This window comes from Streptopelia decaocto, assembly GCF_964273445.1.
Source record: "Streptopelia decaocto genome assembly, chromosome: 17".
In the NCBI taxonomy this organism is placed as follows: Eukaryota; Metazoa; Chordata; class Aves; order Columbiformes; family Columbidae; genus Streptopelia; species Streptopelia decaocto.
The window spans coordinates 3,533,069-3,557,080 of NC_138672.1; the positions used below are offsets into that span (position 1 = coordinate 3,533,069).

Below are 24,012 nucleotides of genomic sequence, written 5' to 3' on the forward strand. Positions count from 1 at the left end.
ATAGGACAAGGGGCCATGGGCTTCAACTCTGCCAGGGGAAATTGAGGCTGGAGATTAGAAAGCAATTCTGTGCAGAGAGAGTGGTCAGGATTGGAATGGCTGCCCAGGGAGGTGCTGGACTCACCGGCCCTGGAGGTTTGTAAACTGAGATTGGCCATGGCACTTAGTGCCATGATCTAGTCAATGGACTGGAGTTGGACCGAGGGTTGGACTGGATGATCTCTGAGGTCTTTTCCAACCCAGTCCATTCTGTGATTCTGTGATCTGCACTGCTGCAGCATCTGAGAACCTTCTGTGGTGTGCGGAGCAATGGCATTAATCTCTGCACTTTGAAGTTTGATTCTGTTCCTCATCTTTTCTCCAGAGGGAGAGGTTTGCCTTATGCTCTTTAGTTTGTTTTGGGAGTCTAGAGGTGTTTTACCCTTTTTATGTTTGTTTTTAGTGTTCCATCGTTTCTGTTGCTCGTTGGCCTTCAGATCCAAACTTGCATGACCTAAAATGCCAACAGCAGCGTTTTCTGTAGCTTTGAGTCCTAAAATCTCGATCTGGAAATTATACTCCCAGCTATGTTCTTTCTGCCCTTTTTTTCATCATAGGTGATAAATTTTCCCATCAAAAGCTTCACAGCCTATTTGCCTGTGAAGCAGAAGGAAACAGAACTTGCTCTTCCATAATTATATGGTTATACAGACATAATAAAAATAAATGTGGCTGTGTGCTAACAGTAGACACAACACCTCTGAACATGAGCTCTCAGAGGCATCAGTTCCATTGGGTATGAAGGTATTTTTATCATGAGAGGATGTTACAAAATCTCACACCCTGCTCCCAAAAGTGCCTGTTTTATGTAGGTATGAGAGTCCCAAATATACATTTGCAAAACATTATCTGTGCAATTAAATTAGACCTTTAGAAAAATTAGCTCCAGAGCTTTCTTTTGAAATTTCTTTACAAAGAGGATGAGAATATTTAGTACTCATAGCAAGCATCCCACAGTACAGATGAAACATTGCATTTATGGTTCTTGAAGGCTGAATACAATTCATGTGCATGTAGAAGTAATGATGTGAAACTGTCCTTGGTGTCTTGTTTGGCATTGCAAAGGGATTTTCTTCTGGCAGGAGGCAGTCTGTGTTGTGGAAAAGTACCATTGCTCCCCACATGAAGAGATGAGCCTACCAAGGTCTTGTGGACTAATTAGATCTCTTTTCCTCTTTCCAGATTTTGCAGAGTTTGTTTTTCTGGGTCTGTTCCTTACTGAGATGTCACTGAAGATGTACGGGCTGGGGCCAAGAAATTACTTTCACTCTTCATTCAACTGCTTTGACTTTGGGGTGAGTAGGTTTCGGCTTCATGGATGGAGCGTGTGGCTCTCCCGTTATCGGATGGTGTTGGGCATTGCAAGGTGAGTGTGGGAATCCATGGCAAGTGGTGCTGTAAGCAGTCGTTGGATAAATTAGCTGCAGCGAAACACATTAAGCTCCCCCTCGTTCTCATCCTTCTTGAAGAAATGTGGCAGCCGGGGGTTTTGTTTCCTCGGTGAGTTACAACATGTTCGCAGCATCAGCTCCAGTAAACGCTCTGATTACCGGGAGATTCCCTCTGCCTTTTAAATGAGGTGACTGAAAGACAAAAAACCCACACATCTTATTTGCTCATCTCCCCTATCGCCCATTTAATGGCCTTTACCTCAAGATACATAGGCAGCACTTTTCAAACATGAGTGCCCAGAAGTAGAAATCGAAACTCACGATTAGGTGATGGAAAGGCAGTAACTCTCATCTGTTTATTGCAGGCTCTCCTCCTTGAACTAAAACTAAAGCTTCGAAGTGCGAGTAGTGGGGCCAGTTTTGACTCCATCTAACCAAGAGCATCGCATGCAAATGTTAATTTTAATTCACTAAAAGCTACTAGGTTGTAATCTGTCCTGACAGAGGTTAACTCAGCTTCTGTTATCTTCAGCGTGGGCTGAGCACTGCATCCCACAGCGTGAATCAGTCTGTAAGATTTCTGTAACAGAGCAGATACAAAGCTTATGATGCAGCCAGGAGCGAGGGGAAAACATTCAGTTCATTGTACCCATCATCCAGCCCTTCTCTCCAAGATTTAGTCTGTTATTTCTAGCCTTTATCTGCCAAAGTACTGGGGGTAGTTCTTCTCCCCTATAAAGCTAAAATCTCTTCTTCAGCACTGCTCCCACAAGGTAGGAAAAAGTATTTTTACCTTTGGCAAGTGGCCGCTAAATGCAGCTAAAGTCAACTGGTCCCGTTTTTGATCACGTCAAAAGGAAAACTCGAAGCTAAATAGACTAAATAGACATTGAGATTCAACCAGCCCATGAGTTCCCTGTGTCCGACAGACCGAGGTGTTGCACCCGATGTGAGGATCTCCTCGCTGCGGTGTCCATTGAGCACTTGGTGTCTCAGAGCATGGAATTGCATTGTGCAGCTCTCCTGGCTGCATAGGATAATGCACAGAGTCTGTAGTCTGTCATGAGAGGAAACCGGAGCACAAATAACACCAATAATGTAAGACAGCTGGATGTTTGTACATTCAGAGTTGTGCCTGAACAAAGGGCCAGAGAGGTTCCCTGCAACTAAAAGCAGCCAATTCATGGAAAGTTGAACTGCAAGTTGTCTTGCAATAGCTGGAATGAAGAGTGTGCCCACAGAATACAAAGGGGCTGACCCCCCTGTGTGCCTGATGACCCCAGCTTCTGTAAGCTGAGTCTAAGACGTTTGGCAGCCAAGCAGTATTGCCTAGTTAGACTTTTAAGACTGTCGTTGCCTCCTTTGCATTCCTAGTGACAGACGCTACATCGATGCATGTCACCAATGGATTAAACAGGCTCTTGGCTGCCAGTTTCCTTGGATTCTTGTATCCAGGATGCTCCTTCCACAGCAAGAAGAGCTTGTCATGGACAGGTGATTTAGGAGCCTGCATTATGCAAGAGATAAACCTACCGTGTCTCTCTGTTTTGTGGCATGCTATGGTGAGTGCAGCACTGCAATAAGCTTTGCTGAGTGTTTCCCAGGAGGTAAAGCTGTTGGTCCGTTTCTAATTCTTCCTCCCTTATAGAATCCACTGGGATCCTGCTTCTAGCTGTGTTTCTTCCTCCTCACCCACCTTCCAGCCCCCAGAATTAATTCAGCTACTTCACCCCCACTGGAATATCCCACAGATCTGTAGTCAGTTTAGTTTGACAAACCATCAAGATGAAACCGCTCAAATGCAAAACAAGTGAAGTAACAAATCAGAGCAACATCAGCCTTGGGAGAAACAGTCCGGTGGGGTCTCATGTGAAACGACTCCCAGGGGGCCATGGTGAGATGCCAGGAAAATTAATTATCAGTGTAACATGTGGAGGATCTGAGGAAAGGTTTTTGCTGATTCATGAGGGGTTTCCAAGAGTGATAGATTGGAGGAGAGAAATTTTAGTTCCTTCTTTCTGTGATGGGAGAAACTAGATGAGCAGCTGTTGTAGATCTCCCTTTCCCGCTACATTTTCTCAAGCAGAGCTGTGTTTTTCAAAAGACATTCAGGTTTCTGTTTATAAAGGGGTTTCCGAGCTGGTGTGCCCCCCAGCACTGTGCTCAGACACAGCTCTGCTGGCCCTGACTGCCCATTAACACTCCACAGCACAAACTGCTCACGGGATCCACTGATAATGTGTTCATGGTGTGTGTCACGCAACCGGGGACCACAGACCACGGGAGCTCTGAAATGCTTGGTTAATGCAAGTAATAACAGTAATTGGCAGCAAAATGCCTGCCTTCTCTTATTAACCGCGCAGCAACCTGTGTTGATATAATTGCCCTTTCCATTTGTGCTTAACCCATTACTATTTTGCCTTTTTTGTAATAAAGGTTGAAGAGATTTCTTTATTGCTTGAAGTTAATTCTCTGCCAGCCTTAAACAGACAAAACAAAACTTTAAAGACTACCTTGATTAGGGACATATTTTTCAATAACATAATCTGGGGGCCTGGCAGACGATTGGATGTGCGTGCTAGAGGCTTTGCAGGGTCTCTTAATAGCGATTATCTTAATCAGTGTCCTAAAGACTCTCAGTTGCCAGAAATTTCAGGTAAGTCTTGCCCAGAGCTGAGCTTTGCTGTTCTGCAGTGCTGGGGCTGAAGCCTTTTCGTGCTTGTGATGGGGAGGGAGGACAAGGCAGCGTCCCCCTGCTCCAGCTGTGTGGGGTGGGAAATGGAAGTCTTGACATTTGTTGTTTAGCCAATGTAGAGGAAAAAATACAGTGTCCCTCAAAAAAGGTTATTTTAAGGTAGTTTACTTGCTAGAGAAGAAAGCGACAAGTTCCTATATGTGGTTCCCTGTGCTGCTTCCAGGTATTGCTCTTTTTTAGACCGGGCTGCAGAAAGTTGGAAGAAGAAGTTTTAGTGCTGTTCACTAATTCATGAGTTTGCTGAAACCATCACAGCCCAAACTCTGATCCTTGTTCTCTCCAGAACTAAGCAGAACTTTTGCCTTGTGTAAAATGGATTCTTCTTGCAGGTCATCGTGGGAAGTATATTTGAAGTTATTTGGGCTGCGGTGAAACCAGGTACCTCGTTCGGCATCAGCGTGTTGAGAGCTCTTCGACTGCTGCGCATTTTCAAAGTAACAAAGTACGTCCAGCTCCCTTTCTGCTCATATGAGGCTTTCAGTAACCATATGAGATCTGTCTCACCAGCCTCCCAGCAAGTGTTAGCGCTTACCACAGTTGTAAAAACCAAACAGATGAAGTCAACACAAACTACCCCAAAAAAACCCAGTACCAGCTGACACAAAGGTCTCATCTGTCCTAACATCCCATGTGTGCATTGGCTCTAGTGGATGGGGAATGGAAGAAAATTGCAGATGCAGATTTGCCCTTCCCTTGGCGCAACCTGGGTTTCTGGTAGTAAAAAATTTAGAGAATTCCTGAGCCAGAATTTGCACCCTCAAGTACTTTTAACAGCCCTTTCCCCAGGCTCGTGTACAGGTTTGGCTGCCCTTGGGCTCCACAGTGCAGCGATGGGCTGCACAAGAGCATCCTGCTTTTCTTTGTTTCTAATCTTAAAACAAAAATCTTATGAGATTTTATTTCTTATGGTAAGAGAAAAACATTCCTTATCTAGTTTCTAAGCCCCATCACTGTCCTTATCTGCTGCGGATCTGGTGATAGTTCCTTAAGTATATTTAGGAAGTGTTAAACTGAGCTAACTTGATTATTGCTGGATACTAAATCCCAGTGCCTGAACCAGTGTGTTGACACAAATATGAAGTGTCGTGTTGCTGCCTGTGCTGTGTCTGCTCTGGGAACGTCTGAGATTTTCAGTCTTGAGCCTGTGAAGTTGAATTTTCACTAGAGCTGGGTTGCCGCAGCTTTTCGGTTGTTTTCGTGCGTGGTGTTAACGTGTGCTGGTGTTAGCCAACAGCTGCTGCGCAATTTATAAACCCATCCAGAGCAATTTCTGCAGGGTTTCAAAATGGGGGTGTGGAAATTGGTGACATGTTTGGGTGCTCCTGCTGTTGTTTTCCACTTTATTTATTTTTTTTTTTTCTTAATTTTTACACTATTTTACACCGTTACCTCCTCAGATGTTCCCTCTTTCCATCACTCTCTTACTTGCTCTTGACTTGAAGTAACAAAAGGAGGAATGGCACCTCCCTCCAAAAAAACCCAACTGGATAAAGCATAGGTTGTGACACTTGAACAAAAAAGGAATTTGAAGTAATCAGGTACTTTTGCAGCTATTCAAAATCATGGGTTTTGTTAGCTCTGTAGGGTTTGCTAATTGATATCTGCTAATAATGATGGACATCCAAGATTTATAAGTGAAACTGTGTCATTTGTTGTACCGTAGGTTAAAGGAGTTGGAAACATTAAGTTTTGTAGAAATCCAGCTAAAAGTCCACCTGCCCCCAAAACATCTCTTAGTTTACATTTGCGCTACTCTTATTTATGGAAAACTCCAGGGTTTGTTGCAAATTCATAACAATTAATTCTCAGCAGTTAATTTTATCCAGAGCTACTGAGATTTAGTGTATCTGGTCGTGTGTTGTGATTTTTGGCTGTTCAGGATTTTGGCCAGTATAATAAAAGGTAGGAGCCTGAGATTTAACTTAATAAAGCAAATAATGGAGCAAGTCGAGTGTTTTCCTCCTTTTCAGGACAGTGAGTGAAGTTCTCACCCCCTGATGCTGGAGTTCCCTTGACCTATTTAGGTGGATTTTTTCCCCTGACATGGTGTTACTACGTTTAACAGAAGCCATTTCCAGTTCACCTGCTTTGAGTAATTGATGGTAATAGATCTTCTGATTGGTATGTCCCCAATCAGTGTGACTGCAGATGGCAATGGTTAAAAAGTTAAATTAGAGCCGGGCTAAAAGGTGAGAGCAGGATGTGGTACGAGGGGATGCAGCCTAAGAGGAGCTAAAATGCAGCAAGGAGAAAACAGCTTCATGTGTTTTCCTCTTTGTCAGGACAGAAGTGAATGGGCACTGGCATCTCTAGAAACGCAACTTGTTATGTCCTGGTGCTCTGTAGCCTGACATATTTGGTGCTGAGCTATTCCAGGACAAGACGGAGCTTCTGCGTGTCGTTTGTGTCTGGTTGTGTTAACTGTGATGTGCAAACCCCTGGCTTGTGGCAGATTTTGCCTGAAGCCGCTGTGTCAAGCTGGGGAGGACTGTGTGAGGAGCAAACCCTTCCTGCTCTCCAAGGAGAGCAGCTCAGCCCCTCTTGCTTAGGGGCTGACCCTGAGCAGGTCTGGCTGCAACTTTTTCAATGGAAGATTTTCTCCTGAGAGACCAAAGTTTCTCCTGAAACCTCTGTCACTGTGTTATGGACGTAACTCTTCTTGGAAATGGGTGCAATGGGAGCACAAGATCCTGCTTCTCCTGGGATGGATGTGCCTGTATCGTCCTCAGCAGAGAAACATGGGGTGATTCAGTCTGCCCAGCTACACCTGTGGGAAGGAAGAGGAGGAAAATGAAGACAAAGAGAAAAGAAAGGATGGTGTTTCTGCTCTTCTGACTCAAGCCTGGAGCTTCTCTCTCCATCAGGAGATCAGACAAATCCCTGGGCTTCCTTCTGCTGGGTACCCAGGGAGGAGCTCAGTGTGTGGGTCTGTCCCCAAAACTGCACCAGAGGACATACAGGTAGAGGATGCTGCTGCCAAGAGTGACCTTGGGATGGCAGCTCCCAACACCAAGTTATGAAATGAGAGAGGTCACTGGAGAAAACGAGAGACAAGTTTCCCCCTGTGATCTCAGACTCAAAGCATTTAACAGAGTACACGTGAAATGGCTCTAAATCACTCGTTTCCCACTGCCTGCTCCAGCCCCGTTGTTCCACATACCTGTCTGTCCAAAAGGAGATTGTCAAAGAGCTCCTCTGCTTAATAGCTCTTTCTGCATTTTCTGATTCATTAGTTTTCCTAATATAAATACTCCCTGCCTGCTCTCAGCAGGGCAATAAGGCCAGGAATGAGAGTTGTTTCTGAGCACCCTCCCCGGCACACTGTCACCCCGTGTGCCTGCCAGGGTGCCAGGGGACAAAACAGCAAACTGGCTTCAGTAGCCAGCCAGCTGCAACTTGGACGTGTCAGTGGTTGATCTGAACCATCCCCTCTTGTCATGTTGGAGTTAAGGTCCTGCATTTGTTTTCATCCTCTAAGGATGTTGCTTGGTCCTGGATGCTGAAATCCTGTGGTTGAATTGCCCCACACTGAAGGCATCGCTGGGCATGAATGTGGGTGTTAAATGTCAGCAGGAATGTTTAAACATGTGGGAGTTTAAGTGCACATGTGGATACTGGCATTGAGTAAGTTGGAAGGACACGCTGCAAAGATGTTCTGGTGGAAATGAGCTGTTCATTCCTGATTTGCATCTGATGAAGGGGAGAGTTCACCATCCCCACATTCAGTCTTGCCTTGATGATATCGATAAATCTATGGTTTTGACGCTCCTGATGACTGCTGTGCTGGATAAGAAGATGCAAAAGGTCGAAATCTATACCAGGAAAGGGGTTAGTGAGGAATTGAACTGAACCTTTCACTGCAGACGACTGCTCTGCACGAGCACACATGACCTGGGGTGACCATCTCTGCCCTTGCAATACTACAACAGGTTTTGCCCCTCAGTGAGCTGTATTTTCCCATTATAGAGGGGAGTTCAAATATGCTAATATTCCTTGCCATTCTTTTCATTTTTTTCTAATAAGAAAATAGATTATATTAATTTTTACCTAAGCCTTTTCTCCCACTCATGTTGTCTCTTGGCTGCTCTGGTCTCTAATGCAGGTACTGGAATTCCCTAAGGAATCTGGTGGTCTCCTTGCTCAACTCCATGAAGTCCATCATCAGTTTGCTTTTCCTACTGTTCCTGTTCATCGTGGTGTTTGCTTTGCTGGGGATGCAGCTCTTTGGAGGACAGTAAGTCTGATCAATCCTTGTCCTGGCAGGGCTTATGTGAAAGCAAGCAGGACAAGGCGGGCAATGGGGACAAGGGCTGCGGGGCTCATAATATTCTCCTTCTGAGTGCAGATGTCAGCCGTGGGCTGCTGAGATGTGATCTCTGGTTTACAGGAGAATAGTTCCTGTTCTGGTGTTTTTCCTGGAGCTGAATTCATAGAGTCACAGAACAGTTTGTGTTGAAGGGACCTTCCCAGCTCCCCCAGTGCCCCCCCTGCCATGAGCAGGGACATCTTCACCAGCTCAGGTTGCTCAGAGCCCCGTCCAGCCTGGCCTGGGATGTCTCCAGGGATGGTTCATCCACCTCTCTGGCCAACCTGGGCCAGGCTTTCACCACCTTCAGGGCCAACAATTTCTTCCTTTTATCTAGTCTGAATTTACCCTCTTTCAGTTTTAAAACATTACCCCTTGTCCTCTTGTAACAGGCCCTGCTATTTTATCTTAAAAAAATAAAATTAAATGACTACTAAGAAGGCAACTTCAATTGACTTCCATACTTGAGAACAAAAACTTATTGGAATGGTTTGTTCCACAGAAAGCATTTGAGGTTTTTGTTGTTCTTTTTAATTGCGGATGAAAATGAATTTCAAAGCATCAGAATTTTCTCCAGGAATAAAATTGAGTTTCTGCTAATAGTTCTGTTAAGCATCTTCTCAGAGATGCTGTGTTTCCCACTGCGCTTGCCTGGGGTGTTTGTTATTGCCAGGTGGAACAAATGTTGCTCTCTGACTCAGGTTACAGGGTATTACAAACAACTCTCCTGCAGTCTGGTACCTTATTGCTCCTGTTTTTATTTCTCTATTTTCTCTAGATTCAACTTCCAAGATGAAACACCAACGACAAATTTCGATACCTTCCCTGCTGCCATCCTCACAGTATTCCAGGTAAAGCCATCGCTTGTCCTGAGTGAGCATAAGAAAATACTTTCCTGGGCATCCCTTCCTGCTTATGAGCTCCCCAACAATCTGTGGAATTTAGGAAAGAGAGAGTCCTTCCTTCTCGTGAATTTTGCCACATTTGCCACCAATCAATGCGTCATTAAAAATCAGTGCAATAGAATTAAGGAAAGTGAGAAATATAGAAATACATAGAAAGAAATATATATATATTTGCTGTATTGATAATATAAAATGTATATTGATAAAGTAGACATTTCTGGGCTGAGCTTGAAGGCTGTGCGTGCCCAGGCTGTCGCCTGCTGTACCCCCAGGGCTGGATGCTGGGGTGACAGCACCGGCACGTGCTGCAGAAATCGTCCTGTCTGAAATCCCAACAGCCCCTGTGTGGTTGACCTGTTCCACTTTCTCCTCTGGTTGCCATAATTTAATGAGGAGAGAGCCCCGAGGGAGTAGGGAAATCATGTAGCATTTTCCACAGTAATAGCTCAAGATAAGATAATGCTGGATAAGAATTACAATCAGTGGGGGAGCACGGGAAGAGGCATCAGCCTTGGGCAAGTTCGCGTGATGGCAGGAAGGAGCTGTAATTCTGGCAGACACGGTGCTCGGATTTAAGAGCCCAGTTTTGCAGCCGCTCCCTGTGTGCCTTTTTAAAACAGTTATTTCAGGTGTTTCAGGAGAGAGCTGGGGATGCTGCATCCTGTGCCATGTGCAGGTGACACTCAGGTCTCTGGAAAACCACCTGGCTTTTATTTTTATGTATTTATGAAGTTCTACTATATATATATATTGTCCTACACAAATTGTTGACGTGGGCTTGAGCTGAGACTTGACCTCAGCGAGGCTTAGATTATGTATTTCAATGTCCCCTCCCAAAAAGGGTTAAAAACATTGAGCTGATGGCAATTTTTGGATTAAAACAGAAAAAGAGTCTAAAAGAAAATGTGCCCTGTGACCTCTGCATAAGCAGCTTCCTCTGGGCTTTGCTTCTCTCCAGATGTGAAGCAGGTTCAGCAGTACTTACCTCACAGGATATTGGAAATCATGGTAGATTAATATTTGCATAGTATTTTAGTAGTCATCAAAGGAAGGGCTTACAGAAACCTAAAGGTATTGCCACGGAGCCGGATCTGAACCCCGGGCAGGCTCCAGATATGAGCATCTGGACATTTTGATGTTATTTTGCTTTGGGACTGCAGCTATCTCTTGAGAGTACTTAGCTGAAATACTTACTTTCTATTCCTGAGATAAATACTCCTGTAATGTAGTGGCTGTGGGATGAAGGAAAACACTGTTGGTTTTATGATGTATGTGTAAAACATCAGAGCTACGAATTAAAACCTTCAGCACTGAATTAACTCAGTGCATGCTTGCAGAGGGATTTTGATAACCTCTGCTCCCAGTCCACCCCACTCCTCCCCTGAATTTCAAATATCGTGTCAACATTATTTCAATATGGGCTTTGGATGCTCTTCTAACCTCGTCTCCCAGTAACTCAGGCGAGCCAGCAGGCTCGTTTGGTTGCCGCTCTAGTGAGCAGAGCAGCATTGTTCAGTGAACGCATTCGATGTGTTGAGCAAATATAATAAAGCCAGATACACCCTGTTTGTCCCTGATCTTAAACAAAGCCTTGTGCAGCCTGCCTAGCCCATTTTAGTTCAGCAGACCTGGCTGGATCACGATCCTCTGTCACGCGACTCCCAGGACACATTTTGTCACCCAGGAGCTGGGTGAACTCAACACTGGGTGCAATGAGCCCCGCCATCCCCAAATTCTCTTTGAACAGCATCATGCGTTTTTCTCCAGCTCCTGGCTCCCAAGAAGGTCTCTGTGAGCTCATTGCCAAACTGTGTATATACAAAATAAAAACACAAACTGTATATATACTCATATATATCTCTTTAGGCCACAACAGCTCTTGAAAGCTGTTTTTATTCCATCACCTAGTGGCTTGTCAGCCAAGCCTAAGTATTAAATGCTGAGTCGCAATGGACAAAGTGTTCTGGGGTGACCAAAAGCAGCTTTGGGCCTGGGGGAAAAACAAAATGTTTGGGTTTTATCTTACTCCAGAGTCCTCAGTTCTTGCACCTCTCCCTCTGCAATGCTGTCCTTTCTCTCCTGTAGCAAGAAGTTCTTACAACATCCATAAATGGAGACTTTCTAGAGCAGCAAGGCTTATTGACTGCATGAGCTCTGCTACCCAGTTGCTTAAGTAATTCCTCCAGCTAATGGGTGACAGCACAAACAGTGGGAAGGACACAGGTCCAAGTGTCTGTCCCCTTGCCAGGGCCTCAGAGCATCCTCGGCTCTGCCCAGGCAGGCTGGTTAGTTTAGACCATTTATCATTTGTTTTCCTTTAAGTTTTTGTTCCACTTCCAAAGTAACGCAGTTGGAATTTGGAGCCCAGACCCCAACCTGCTGGACTTGTCTATGTACAGCCCATGATTTGTGATACGTTCAGCTCCCAGTCTTCTGCAGGGCATAGGAGCGTTCCCAATGGTTCCCTTTCCACAAATGTTTGAGTGAATAGAAATTACTTTGTGGTTATTCCCAGAAAGCAGGAACAGTTGTGAATTCATGGAGATTATGTGAATGCAAGTTTGCAAACAGTGTTTTCCGTAACTGAATGACAGAGATGAAAGCCCAGTGCCCTGGTTCAAATTCTCCGGCGTAAATCTAGAGTAACTCCAATGGCGTGGGTCGGGCTTGAGCTGAATTAGTTGAGACTAGATACTGCATTTCGGAAACAAGTTTGTGTATGCACTGTATGTCCTTGTGTCTAAACTTGCTCTCAGCCTATTGCTGTCATCAGCAGCCACCCTGCAGCAAGAAATTTTCTCTCTGTCAGCAGATGACAACTAGTCTGGAATTTGCGATTGTTTTCAGCATGTTGTATGCACATGGGATTTGATTAGTACAGCACACGGCACGCTTTGACCTTTTTTTGTTGATTGCTTCTACTGAACACAAAGATAACGTACTGTTTAGGAATTTGAGCTCCATATCTCATTGGGCATGTTTTAATGTACTAAAAGTAACTGTTGTGTGACTCCGCCATGGTGGGCAGGTGAAGTGCTGGGTGGTGCTGTGTTGCGGTCCTTGGTGAAGAGCGGGAATGGCAGGCTGTTCAAATGAGCGCACAATTAGCATCTCGCCTACTGAGTCTTAGATCTTTTCACTTCTTATGATTGATTTTTCTATTATTTGTGTTCTTGCTGATTAGCCGTGACACCTCCCTGGGGAGCCTGTTCCAGTGTCCAGCACCCTCTGGGTGAAGAACCTTTTCCTCGTGTCCAACCTGAACCTCACCTGACACATCTTCCTGCCATTCCCTCCCATTTCTTAGCACCCCCAGACCTTCCCTGCTTTGTCTTTCCTTTGAGTCACTCTTTCTTCTTCTCTCTCAAATTTCGCTGTGCAGATCCTGACGGGAGAAGACTGGAACGCTGTGATGTACCATGGGATAGAGTCGCAGGGTGGTGTCCGCTCAGGGATGTTCTCCTCCATTTACTTCATCGTCCTGACGTTGTTTGGTAACTGTATCCTTACACGTTGCCTTGTGTTGGTGACACAGTGTGCCACATGCCCTGCCTGGGGTGCTAGAAATATCTAGTTTTGTTTAAACTCTCACACCCACATTTATGCCTTTTAAAACCAAATCATTGGTATAGCTCCTTAGAGCTATACCTGCTGGTGTGGCCAGCAGGACCAGCACAGTGACCGTCCCCTGTCCTGGTCACTGGTGAGGCTGTACCTTGAATCCTGGGGTCAGTTTTGGGTCCCTCACACCAAGAAAGGCCTTGAGGTGCTGGAGCGAGTTGAGAGAAGGGAACGGAGCTGGTGAGGGGCTGGAGCACAAGTGTGATGGGAGCGGCTGAGGGACCTGGGGGGTTCAGCTGGAGAACAGGAGCTGAGGGGAGACCTTCTGATCTCTGAACTGCCTGAAAGGAGCTTGGAGCCAGGGGCGGTCGGGCTCTGCTCCCCAGGAACAAGCACCAGGAGCAGAGGAAACGGCCTCAAGTTGCGCCAGGGGAGGTTGAGGTTGGATCTTAGGAACAATTTCTTCCCCAAAGGGCTGTGGGGCATTGGAACAGGCTGCCCAGGGCAGTGCTGGAGTCACCATCCCTGGAGGGTTGGACAGACGGAGATGAGGTTCTCAGGACATGAGGCAGTGCCAGGGGTGGGAAATGGTTGGATTCAATGATCTTGAGGGTCTCTTCCAACCAAAATGATTCTGTGATTCTCTGATCAGCACGCATGGACTGCCTGGTAGGGCTCTGGCTCTTTGTTTTGCATGAAATCTCCTCATTAGCACGAGGAACTGGGATGGGGACCAGCGGAGCACGCAGTGTGTGAGCTGTCCTTGACATACCAGTGTGTTTCTGTGGGATTTATCCTGTTAACAGGCACCGTCAGAGCCAGAGCAGCTGTGTCACTCCGGCTGGCTCCACAGCTGTGCTCAGACATTGGCTCATGGGGGGCAATGTTCTCCCTTCTAGAAAACAGGAGGCCTTGGAAAACTGGGTCGATGGAGAGCCGGGAGGGAGGGAGATCTCAAAATCCTCAAGGCTTTGCATTTGGAAATGAGATTAAGCTATAATCAGGCTTGACGGCAGGGCTGGGAGACTTTCAACCTTAGAGCAGCCAATATTGAGCATTTTTGAGGAACAGGATATAAATTCCCTTCTTCCCCCTTTGATTCAAAGAGGGGACTTCTCCCTTGTCCTTTAGTTTTCATGAAAAGGGAAAGAGCGGGGGATGTTGAGAGGAGGGAGTAAGGACCCGATTCACCTCCTGCCACTGCCATGAATTTGGGGTTTGCCCCCGCTCGCCCTGGCTCAGTGGTGAGTCGAAACCGTGTCCATATTCTCCCCAAATATCACCCTGGCAGAGGACAGCTGTCGTGCTTTCCGTTCTGCTGTCCTAGAAGGCTTTTTCCACCAACTTCTAGCAATCAGAGTTTGTATCTGTGTTGGTGAATTAGAAGCTTGGCCCAGATAGTTTCTGTAGAAATTCAGTCTAAGAGCATCAACTGCTTTCACAGGGAGCCTGTAAGAGCCTTTCTGTATCGCACATGGACCCATTTGCTTTAAGGGAGAGGACTGAGGCTGGAGTGTGTGGTGGAGAACATGGGGTTAAATCTTTCCCTTGTCTCTTTACCATGGGAATTGCAGCAGTAAACCCCCTAATGCTTGCGCTGGTATTTCAGACAGTGTTGCAGTAAGGCCAGTGCTACCCCTGCTTGTCACCAGCTCTGGGTTTGATGCCGAGAGCAAGCAGCAGGCAGTCATTTATCTCTGAGGGACAGCTGAACTGTGTGACTTACCAGGGACTTAACTTATCATAAACTGTCAAAACATAACCAGGAATGTCTGAAAATAAAGTGTCGTTTGCCAGGAAAGAGCCGTTTGGCATTTTTGCGGTTAGTTAAATAGTCATTAACATCACTGATGTTGCGGTGCCCCAGCAATGTTAGGGACAGGCCGGTGTACGGGGTGCGGTACGTGGCTGAGTCTCGGGGTCATCTTCCCAAGGAGAGCCCCAGAGCCCAGCAAATGTCAAGAGGCCGCCCTACAGAGAGCAGTTGTTGATCCCATTAATTATAGATCAATGTGAACTGTCTTTTCTGCTCTAACTGGGGAATTCACAAAGATCTCCTTGCTCTGCCTTACAGAACGCCCTCCAAAAAGCTTTAAAAATGTACGCGTTTTATGCAATTTATTTTGTTTTATTGTATCTCAGGTGTGGATTTGTCACCAGCTCTCCCCACGCAGTTGTTCATTGTGACTGAATTTCCTAAGTGGATCTTTTTGTTTTCATTTTCTTATGTCACTACAGTTGAAAATAGTCCAAGCCCCTTCTGGATGCTGATCAGCTTTTGAACTTTGTTTCCTCTGCTGGGAGGGGTTTTCAGTTTCTGAAGATTGGTGTTTGGTGAGGCCATTTTTGAGTTTAGGAACACTGGATCAAATCATGTTAGGGAATTGGCATAGGTGGTTTTTGGTCAGCTTGCAAAATCTGCTCTTTTTAAACATGAGGGGTCTCCTTATTTTTCCACCAGAGCTGCTGGGGGTATGGTGGTTGTTCTTTTTCATTAAGAAGAAAGGCAGGTGGGTGCCGACTTCCCCTGCTTCTCACTACAGCTCAGTTGTTTCTTTGAATCCATTTAATTTTGCAAGGGGCTATCACAGGAAAAGATTCAGAAACTTTCGTAGAATCATAGAACGGTTTAGGTTGGAAGGGGTTGCCTCAACCCATGGGCAGGACCTTGCACTTAGCCTTGTTGAACTTCATCACACTTTCATGGGTCCACCTTCCAAGCATGTTGAGGTCCCTCTGGATGGCATCCCTCCCACAGCACACAGCTTGGTGTCATCCATAAATGTTGTTTTTGGAAAGCGGAAGCCTCTTGCTTTATGTTCCCAGTTCCAGAAAGTCTGTGTGGAGCCAGACTTCCACATCTGAACTGGTTTAATTGAAGTAGTATGATTAGAGTAACAGCAGGATTTGGCCCATTTTCTAGGAAATTACACCATGCCTGCATTCATTGTTATCCAGTTAATTGATAAACTGAGGCATCTGTGGGCTGGGGGGACCTGGACCAGAGGCTGGAGTCTGGGTGATATTTGGGAGTCTCCGAGCTCTGTACAAAGGGCTGAGGGATCTTTTTGGGGGCAGAAACACTCTTGTCTACCAGACAGTGTCTGCTTGGAGATGGATCAAAACAGCATGATCTGTTAAAAAAAAAAAAAAAAAAAAAGAGATTAATTATATTTCCAGTGGTTGATTATGTTACACAAGACATTTTCAGCATGTGTGTGTAGGAGGCAGGGGTAGGAAGACAGTTTTATTGCCGAGACATTTATTCCCAGAGCAGGAGGCTTGGAAGCATTTCCAACGAGTTGGAAACATCCCAGAGGAAAAAAACCCAAACAGCCGGCACCCCGGCGGTGCCACGGGCAGCGGTGCCTGAGCCTCCCTGCCCGCACCCCGTCTTCCCTGCCCGCACCCCATCTTCCCTGCCCGCACCCCCTGCCCACAAGTGACAGCACAACCCGTGGTTCAAAGGAAATGGGGAAGTTAGTATCTTTGCAGCCGAAAAGTTGATGGAGCTCTGACTTCAGCATGGGAGGGAGGTGATTGTTTCAGCGTCGTCTTTCCCTTTGTCTTATTCTTTATCTGCTTGGCTCAGTGGGATTAAGGTTCTCCAGCCCTGAGCTCCTCTCTGTCATGCTGAAACAGAGGAAGGAGAAGTTGATGGGCATCACAGTTCAAACCTCCGTCTGTCCCAGAGCAATCATCTTCCCGTGATATAAACCTCCATTCCATGTTACATCACACAGAAAACCTGATGGGTGACCTGGTCTTTGCCTGGGAGAAACCCTGGGGTTCTGCATCCCCTCCCCTGCAAGGCTGGGTAATCTAGATGCAGATGCATCCTAAGAAATTAAAATCCAGCTCCTGCTTCCCCTGTCCCAAGCAAAGGCTCCGGTTTTGATAGACATCCAGGCTCTGGAGACACTCATCTCAGTGGGGATTAGAGACATGAACATCTTGGCTGAGTTATGTTTGGTGAAAGCTCTTGAGAGAGAAAGCAAAGAGCCCTTGAGCTGGTTGTTTTGGGCTGGTTTTGGTCCCTGGGAAGTTTCTTGAAGCTGGGCCAATGTGGGGCAACGGCTCCCCAGCCAGCAGTGCCCGCAGGCTGCTGGAGCACGAGGGTTTCTGGGCAGGCTCCTGTTCGACAGAGATGACGGTGGTGGATGAATCAGCCTCTTTTTATAGAGAAACCCCAGGTGCCTCCTTCAGGCATCCTTCTGGGAAACGGAAAGCAATCAGAGGGGCACTGAGGTGTCCCAAAATCCCCATGTGGGCTTGCCAGCACTGCAGGAGCTCACATCTCACCTCTCCTCCCCTGCTGGAGCGATCGCCTGGCTCCCCAGCAAGCTGCCCTTGTCCCTCGGTCCTGCCCTTGTCCCTCGGTCCTGCCCTTGTCCCTCGGTCCTGCCCTTGTCCCTCGGTCCTGCCTTTGCCGCGGCATTGCTTTGGGCATTGTTTCCAACTCACAGCCCAAAACAGGGACAGGTTAACCCACCAGAAAATAACTCGATTAGTTGCCTAAAGCTGCTGCACTCAGCGTATGGGGAGATCTGCATCTGGTCCCGGGCTGGGACGTGGCTCTGGTGAGGTCAGTGCGATACAAACACGATATCACTCACGAGATCAACTTCGTTCTCATGTACGTTCATTTTTAGACGAGCAGTCATAGCTTTACACTTTTATGGAGTGAGTAAGTCTCCTGTCACCAGGTAATGTGCAAGAGCAAAAGGCGTTTTCTTCTTGCAGAGTAGTTTAGCCTTGGGTTTGCTTTGCTTGCTCTCCTTTCATATGCAAAGGTATCTGATTTACAGTTGTTCTGGAGCTGTTTTGCAGACGCATAGCTGGAATAACAACAATAAAATATATGAAGGGACAAGTAAGAGCTGAAATCATTAAGTGGATAAATGAAAATAAAAGATGAATAAATAATGATAGGGAAATGTTGTGTCCTAGTGATAGAAGGCTGTGCTCTGCAGAGAGGCCCAGGCTCGCGTGGGCACTGGCGGTTGTTTCGCTGGGCTGTGTGCGATTTGGCCTGGACTAATGGCCCGTTTTAATGAGCAGAGCTCGTTAGCTGGGGCTGGGTGTCCTGCTAACAGGCTGCTGTAGCTGTGCTCTGCGGGATGCTGCAGCTTTCAGGATAGAGGACGTCCATGGCGGTCTAATTGTCATATTGACTTGAGTGTGATAAGTCATGATAGTTTCTTCCCAACAGTATGCAATGCAGCAGTGACCTAAACTTAACTTTTTCATGGTTCTCAATGTCTTTATATAGCTATATCTTTATATTGCACAAATGTTGGCTTTAAATTGTCTGTTTTCCAGGAAATCTACCAGTTGTTCTTTTAAACAAAGGGGAAATATGAAGATTAAACCTTCTGTGTGTGTATGGGTGGTAGTGTAGGTGTGGATTTTCAGATTTTCTGTAATGAAAAAGCAGGGGCTGTTGACATTCTGGGACCCCCACGTGGTCCCGTCCCGGTTGCACCCATGGTGCTGTAAATAAATCCTGTCTGCTCAGTGTATGTGTGTGTCCTCACCAGGGATTTTTGTGGGCAAGAGCCAAATGGGTGTCCAGCACCTGCAGAACTGGATTAAAAATGAAGACAAAGCAGTGATGCAAGGGGTCAATCCATAATATATTGATGATTGTACGTGGGGAAAGAGGGGCAGTGGCAGCAGAAGGGGAGCAGTTTTTACTCTATTTGCTGTATGAAGATTATTTTTCCTTAGCTGCTCCCCAAAAGATACGCTTCTCAATGTCTTCTTGGCCATCGCTGTCGACAATCTGGCGAACGCCCAAGAGCTGACCAAGGTATGTACGAGATTTCTGTTTCTTCAAACCTAAACCACAGCCACTGGATCTAAAGCGCATGTTACCGACCCCTCCAGACACCCCGAGAGTTCCTCCAGAGCCTGTTCATGCGCTCTCTATTTATCTATTTATCTCTTTGCATTGCAGGGGGACCTGGAGGTTTATTCTTATTCAGATTTGTTTCATTTCAGGCTTATTCCGGTGAACTATTTCATGTTCCTTAGTTTCATTTTATGATGGAGTGGGCAGTGGGCATTGCTCATCCCGCTGCTGCAGGGGCATTCGTAGCATTTGCTGTTCTCAAGAGCAGAGGTGAAGCAATTAACAGGTTTTGGCTGATGTGAAGCTGAGGCGCGGGGAAACGCAGGTGTTGTATCACTGCTTTTGCTGTCTCATGCTAATGTTTTATACCTTGCTGAGTTTTGGGATGAATCAAAGCATTGACGTTCTCCAGTCAGCTCCCTGGAAAACAGCTTGCAGAGGCTGCTGTGAATACACAGCGAAGATCTGCTAGCCTCTCACCAGGTGCAAGAGCAATCTGAGGCACAGGCAGGAAGGCAGGTCCTGGCAAGAGATGGAAATGGCACCAACGTAATTCTGCGTGCAGATTTACTACATATCGGAGCATTCCCTATGGAGAAAATCTTATAGCCTCACTATTGCGCAGGAAGGATTGCAAATGCAGCAGTTTGGATTGGTATTATTACACACTTTTGATTTCTCGTTGCAGCATACTCAGTTGTATTTATGAGGCAGTATTAGGTTTTGTTTGCGCATTTCTAGCGCGTTCCCGCTGAGCACATAAAACCACGCACAGCCCATCGCTGCTCCATCACCGTAAGTCACAGTGACCCGCTGGTGGCAAAAAAAGCACCGTATCCACCTTAGCACTTGTATTTTATAAGCCTTATATACTCCATATAGGGCAAAAGGATCACTAACCATGTGCTTATGCAGCAGCGGGCAAGGATGTTTTCTCTTTTTGGAGTTGTAGAAAGGTGCAGTAGTTGATGGATACGCAATGTAACTCTACAGTTGAGGGACACGAGAGATTTCTAGGAGTTTCCTACCCCGCTCCAGCTGTTGAAGACCAAAGCAGCCAACCATTCCCAGTTTTTCCCTTAGAGCAGCTCAGCTGTTTCTGTTCTTTCCAAAGCCCACAGAAATCTCACATCGTGCATCCTCCCAGCCTTGTCAGGAGAGTTACGGGCATCCTGCGTGTGTTCTAAGAAAGAAGATCAGCCCCAGCGCAGTTCTTGGATAATAAAGCTCATCCTACTTCTTTCCTAATCCTTTTAGTGCTTTCTTGTGAATATTTCAGCAGCTGACTGAGACGGTTAGAAACCTGACTTTGGAGGTGTTTATAAAGTATAATTAAATATTGATGGATTCAGCAGCACTGCCAAATCATAAAGCTTCTTGAGAAACTCTTTTTTTGCTTTAATTTTATTTATGATCCCCCAAAATCGCTAGGGCTTTCAAAAGAAGAGGAAAAAGATAAAAGTAATTCAATTATATAGCATACCTGGAGAATGAGGGATTTATTGCTAAGTAAATATGATCATGCAAAACCAAAAATGGCCCGGAGATATAATTAAGTTACTCAGGAGTCAGTTGATCTCAGGAGACTTTTCTTGACATTTATGCTATAAAACTAATCAAGATCAGTGCTGCATGTAATGTGAGAAAACCATAAGCAGTTTGCCACTGCCTCTGTTTTGGAAAGACTCTTCAGGGCTGAAGTGTTTAAACCAACATGGCCAATTCTGGATGCTAATTTGGACATGTTTTATTGTGGTATTTGAACATTTCTCAGTAGCCTTAGCTGGGCCTTGTGACCTGTAATAGAAGTTATCATAATTGTAGTTATATTTAACTTAAGCTTGATCATCCACTGTCTGTTACAAAACTCACTGGTACTTTGGAATGACTCATTTTGGGGAAAGAATAAAAAAGAAGAAAGAATCACCTTCTTTGCTTTGAATATATAAAGAATCTGTTCTCCAGCCTCCACCTCTCTCTCCCCAGGTCTCTCTCCTCCTGTGCTGGCTCTTCCTTATCACTGACTTAAACTCTGCCAATTTAATTTCTAGTGATATATCAGAACTATCCTGAATTTCTTTGATTACCTACCCCCTACTATTTTTTTTCCGTATATTGGCAAGTTTTTCTTCTTGTTCACTTAGAGTGGAATGGAGTCTGGAGAAGAGGAGGCTTAGAGGTGAGCTCAGCACTCTCTAGAACTACCTGAAGGGCAGTTCTAGCCAGGTGGGGATTGGGCTCTTCTCCCAGGCATCAGCAATAGGACAAGGGGCCATGGGCTTCAACTCTGCCAGGGGAAATGGAGGCTGGAGATTAGAAAGCAATTCTGTGCAGAGAGAGTGGTCAGGCATTGGAATGGCTGCCCAGGGAGGTGCTGGACTCACCGGCCCTGGAGGTTGTTAAACTGAGATTGGCCATGGCACTTAGTGCCATGATCTAGTGAATGGACTGGAGTTGGACCAAGGGTTGGACGATGATCTCTGAGGTCTTTTCCAACCCAGTCAGTTCTGCGATTCTGTGGAAGTTGCACCCCAAATTTGCTTTTAAAATCTTCACTGACCATCCCGTGATGTCTCTGGTGACACAGAGCAGTTCGTTTTTCATCCTCCTTGAACTGACATGTAAAGCTGCCACAAGCGACCATTTATTTCCCTAAATATCCTAAAGCACAAAGTGTGTTCTCTGATTTCTGTGCAATGCCAGCAATCCCTCAGAAAACAGTATAAAAACATGCCGTGTGGGATAGGAGGGCTGTGTGAATTTTATATAAAAATACATTAAAATTTGAGGAATCCCCAGAAATAATGGACTGAAGTGGCAAAAAACAAAGAGTCTAAAGGCTGTGAAGACCCCTCCTTATTATTCCCAGTGGAGAGGGCTTTAATTGGGTGAACTTAATAATGATGGTAGTGGCAGTAGAGCTGGCAGAGTTGGACTGATTGATGGATGGATAGGTGGATGGCTGGCTGGCTGGATGGACGGACATATGGATGTTGTCACAGCTCAGAGCTGGCCTCAGTCACCTGCTATCATGCCATTGTGTGCTTCCAGCAGAATAAGATGAGCCTGTGCCCCAGTGAGACCCCACAGAGTAAGGATCAGGTGAAACATTAATTAATTTTGTAGTGATCTGCAATCTCTGGGTAGAAGGAGCTGCAGAAATATGCCGAAGCAGTCACCTGCTAAAGAGTGTGCTTGTTCTGGCTTAGGAACGGCTGCAGTTATAATGACAACAGGTAGTTTCTGCTCTTACTTTGAGATATCGACTCCAGCAGAGTTACTGATGCACTGGGGAGAATGGAGTTGGAGCTACAAATTGTAAAGAGATGCTAGAAGCTGCACCTGGTGCTTTAGAAGCACAGAAGGAAAAATCAAGAGCCTTTGAACGTACGTGATTTTGACACTGGTAGGGTCCTCAAGAGAAGAAACAACATGAAGATGCCTGCGGAATGAAAGGAAACCCTTAAAAGCCTTTTCATTTGGGACCTCGTTCTTCAAAAGATTCATATTCTGCAGATACTCTTGACTTACAGTAGGCTTCCAAATCATTGATAGATTTAATGGAAGTTGGCAGTGGAGAAACATTGGCTTTGTATATCTGTTCAGTGGGGCTTTTTTCATGACCTGTCTCAGGTTCTTCATTCACTACAGTAGGAATTTACTTGTTACAGGTTTGCTAATATTTGGAAACAAAAAAAGCTTTACTGGTAGCAGATTTTTTTTATCAGTTTCCTATAATTTGTTTTTTCTTTGAAATGAGAGATGGAAAACAGTTTCAAAATTAGTTCAGTTGAAGCAAATAACACTGAAGTCAGAGCCAGGCATTGTTTATGCACATGGTATTCAGGAAGGATAAATCTATATGACTTTTGATTTGAAAGCTCGCTATCTTCCTGTCTGCTTTCGTTATTTTAAGCATCTCTTCACAGCATTACCTTTGAAGAGCAGAGGTACACCCATGGCATTTCATACCATTTGACAGAAGAGGCTGTGACTGCTCTTGTCTTGACATATGGTTATTCCTTGAATACGTGTGACGCTGGTGTTGCCATCTCAGGGCCTGTGTTTATCCTGCCATGATTTTACTGTCGAATTTAACTGGATAGAAAGTTCAAAAGAAGTTTAACCTAAATGACCGTTGAAGATGGACCAGGCTGTTCCTTTGCCTTTTGCCCTCATCTCATCACTTAAGATCCTGTAGTGTGAATTTGAGCGTATTTCTCTTATCATTACACCAGGTAGGAGGAAATAAATCACGGTTATACTCTGCAGGAACTTGTGATGTCAATAGAGGTTAAAAACCCCATGATCTGGGATATACAAAAAGCATGAACATAACAAGCTTCTGATCTATGCTTGAGTCAACAAACTACTCTTTAATGTGGCTCTTCCTTTCACTTTTTGCCCTGTAAGTCCCCAGAGATTCAACTGAAATAAGAGGAAATATCAGGGTGTGAGCAGGACCAGTGAAATCTTGGAACTTATTGTAGCGGAAAAGTCCCATTTGCCAGGGGTCATTTTGTTAGGACTTTAGAATGTTTTACACGTGCAAGACAGAGATAAATGGGGTTCCTTCCCTCCGAAATGTCACATTCGTGGTCAGGTCTCTCCCTACTCAGCCATAATCGCCTACTTGGATCTTCAGTGATAAGAAGAGACCCAAAGAGGTAAGAAAACTTGGCGAGGGAGATGTGTTCTTGGTAAAAATGCAGTGAGCAATGGCCCAGACCTTACATTTCTCGTCTTGACTGGCTGTTGTTGGCACCAGGGCCATACCCAGGGGTCCTTGAAAGAGGTTAGGAAGTTCTGCTTTATTTTTAACAAGTTTCCAGCATTCTTGCAGCGCGGCAGTGACAGTCACGTTTGACCCGTGCCTGGGGAGCTCTGGTTGTTGTTGTGACGTGATGCACGCTCTGATTTGTCTTGATTCTCTGCACCAGGACGAGGAGGAGATGGAAGAGGCCACCAACCAAAAGCTCGCCCTGCAAAAGGCCAAGGAGGTGGCCGAAGTCAGCCCCATGTCTGCAGCGAACATCTCCATAGCCGCGTAAGCATTCTTTTCTTATTTGGGAACTTTGGTTTTCGTTTTTCAATGTCAAAATATGTCTGTTCAAGTGGAGCATCCCATAGTCCTCTGTGAGCCCTTTATATCATCTGTGTTACTGACAGGGCTTCGGGTTGACTGAATACTTCAGCGCTGA

At 45.6% G+C, this 24,012-nt stretch overlaps 1 protein-coding gene across 1 annotated transcript in view; it reads left to right on the top strand.

Annotated features, from left to right (window-relative positions):
- The window catches only part of LOC309447442 (voltage-dependent N-type calcium channel subunit alpha-1B-like), a gene marked incomplete at both ends in the record, with an annotated part of 271,855 nt that overhangs the window by 160,220 nt on the left and 87,623 nt on the right, over positions 1 to 24,012 (top strand). Inside the window, 7 exons of the mRNA XM_082068050.1 lie at positions 1,222 to 1,334; positions 4,515 to 4,627; positions 8,288 to 8,419; positions 9,270 to 9,342; positions 12,779 to 12,896; positions 18,702 to 18,769; positions 23,752 to 23,858. Coding sequence (XP_081924176.1) covers positions 1,222 to 1,334; positions 4,515 to 4,627; positions 8,288 to 8,419; positions 9,270 to 9,342; positions 12,779 to 12,896; positions 18,702 to 18,769; positions 23,752 to 23,858 — 724 coding nt within the window. The remainder of the gene's footprint in view (positions 1 to 1,221; positions 1,335 to 4,514; positions 4,628 to 8,287; positions 8,420 to 9,269; positions 9,343 to 12,778; positions 12,897 to 18,701; positions 18,770 to 23,751; positions 23,859 to 24,012) is intronic.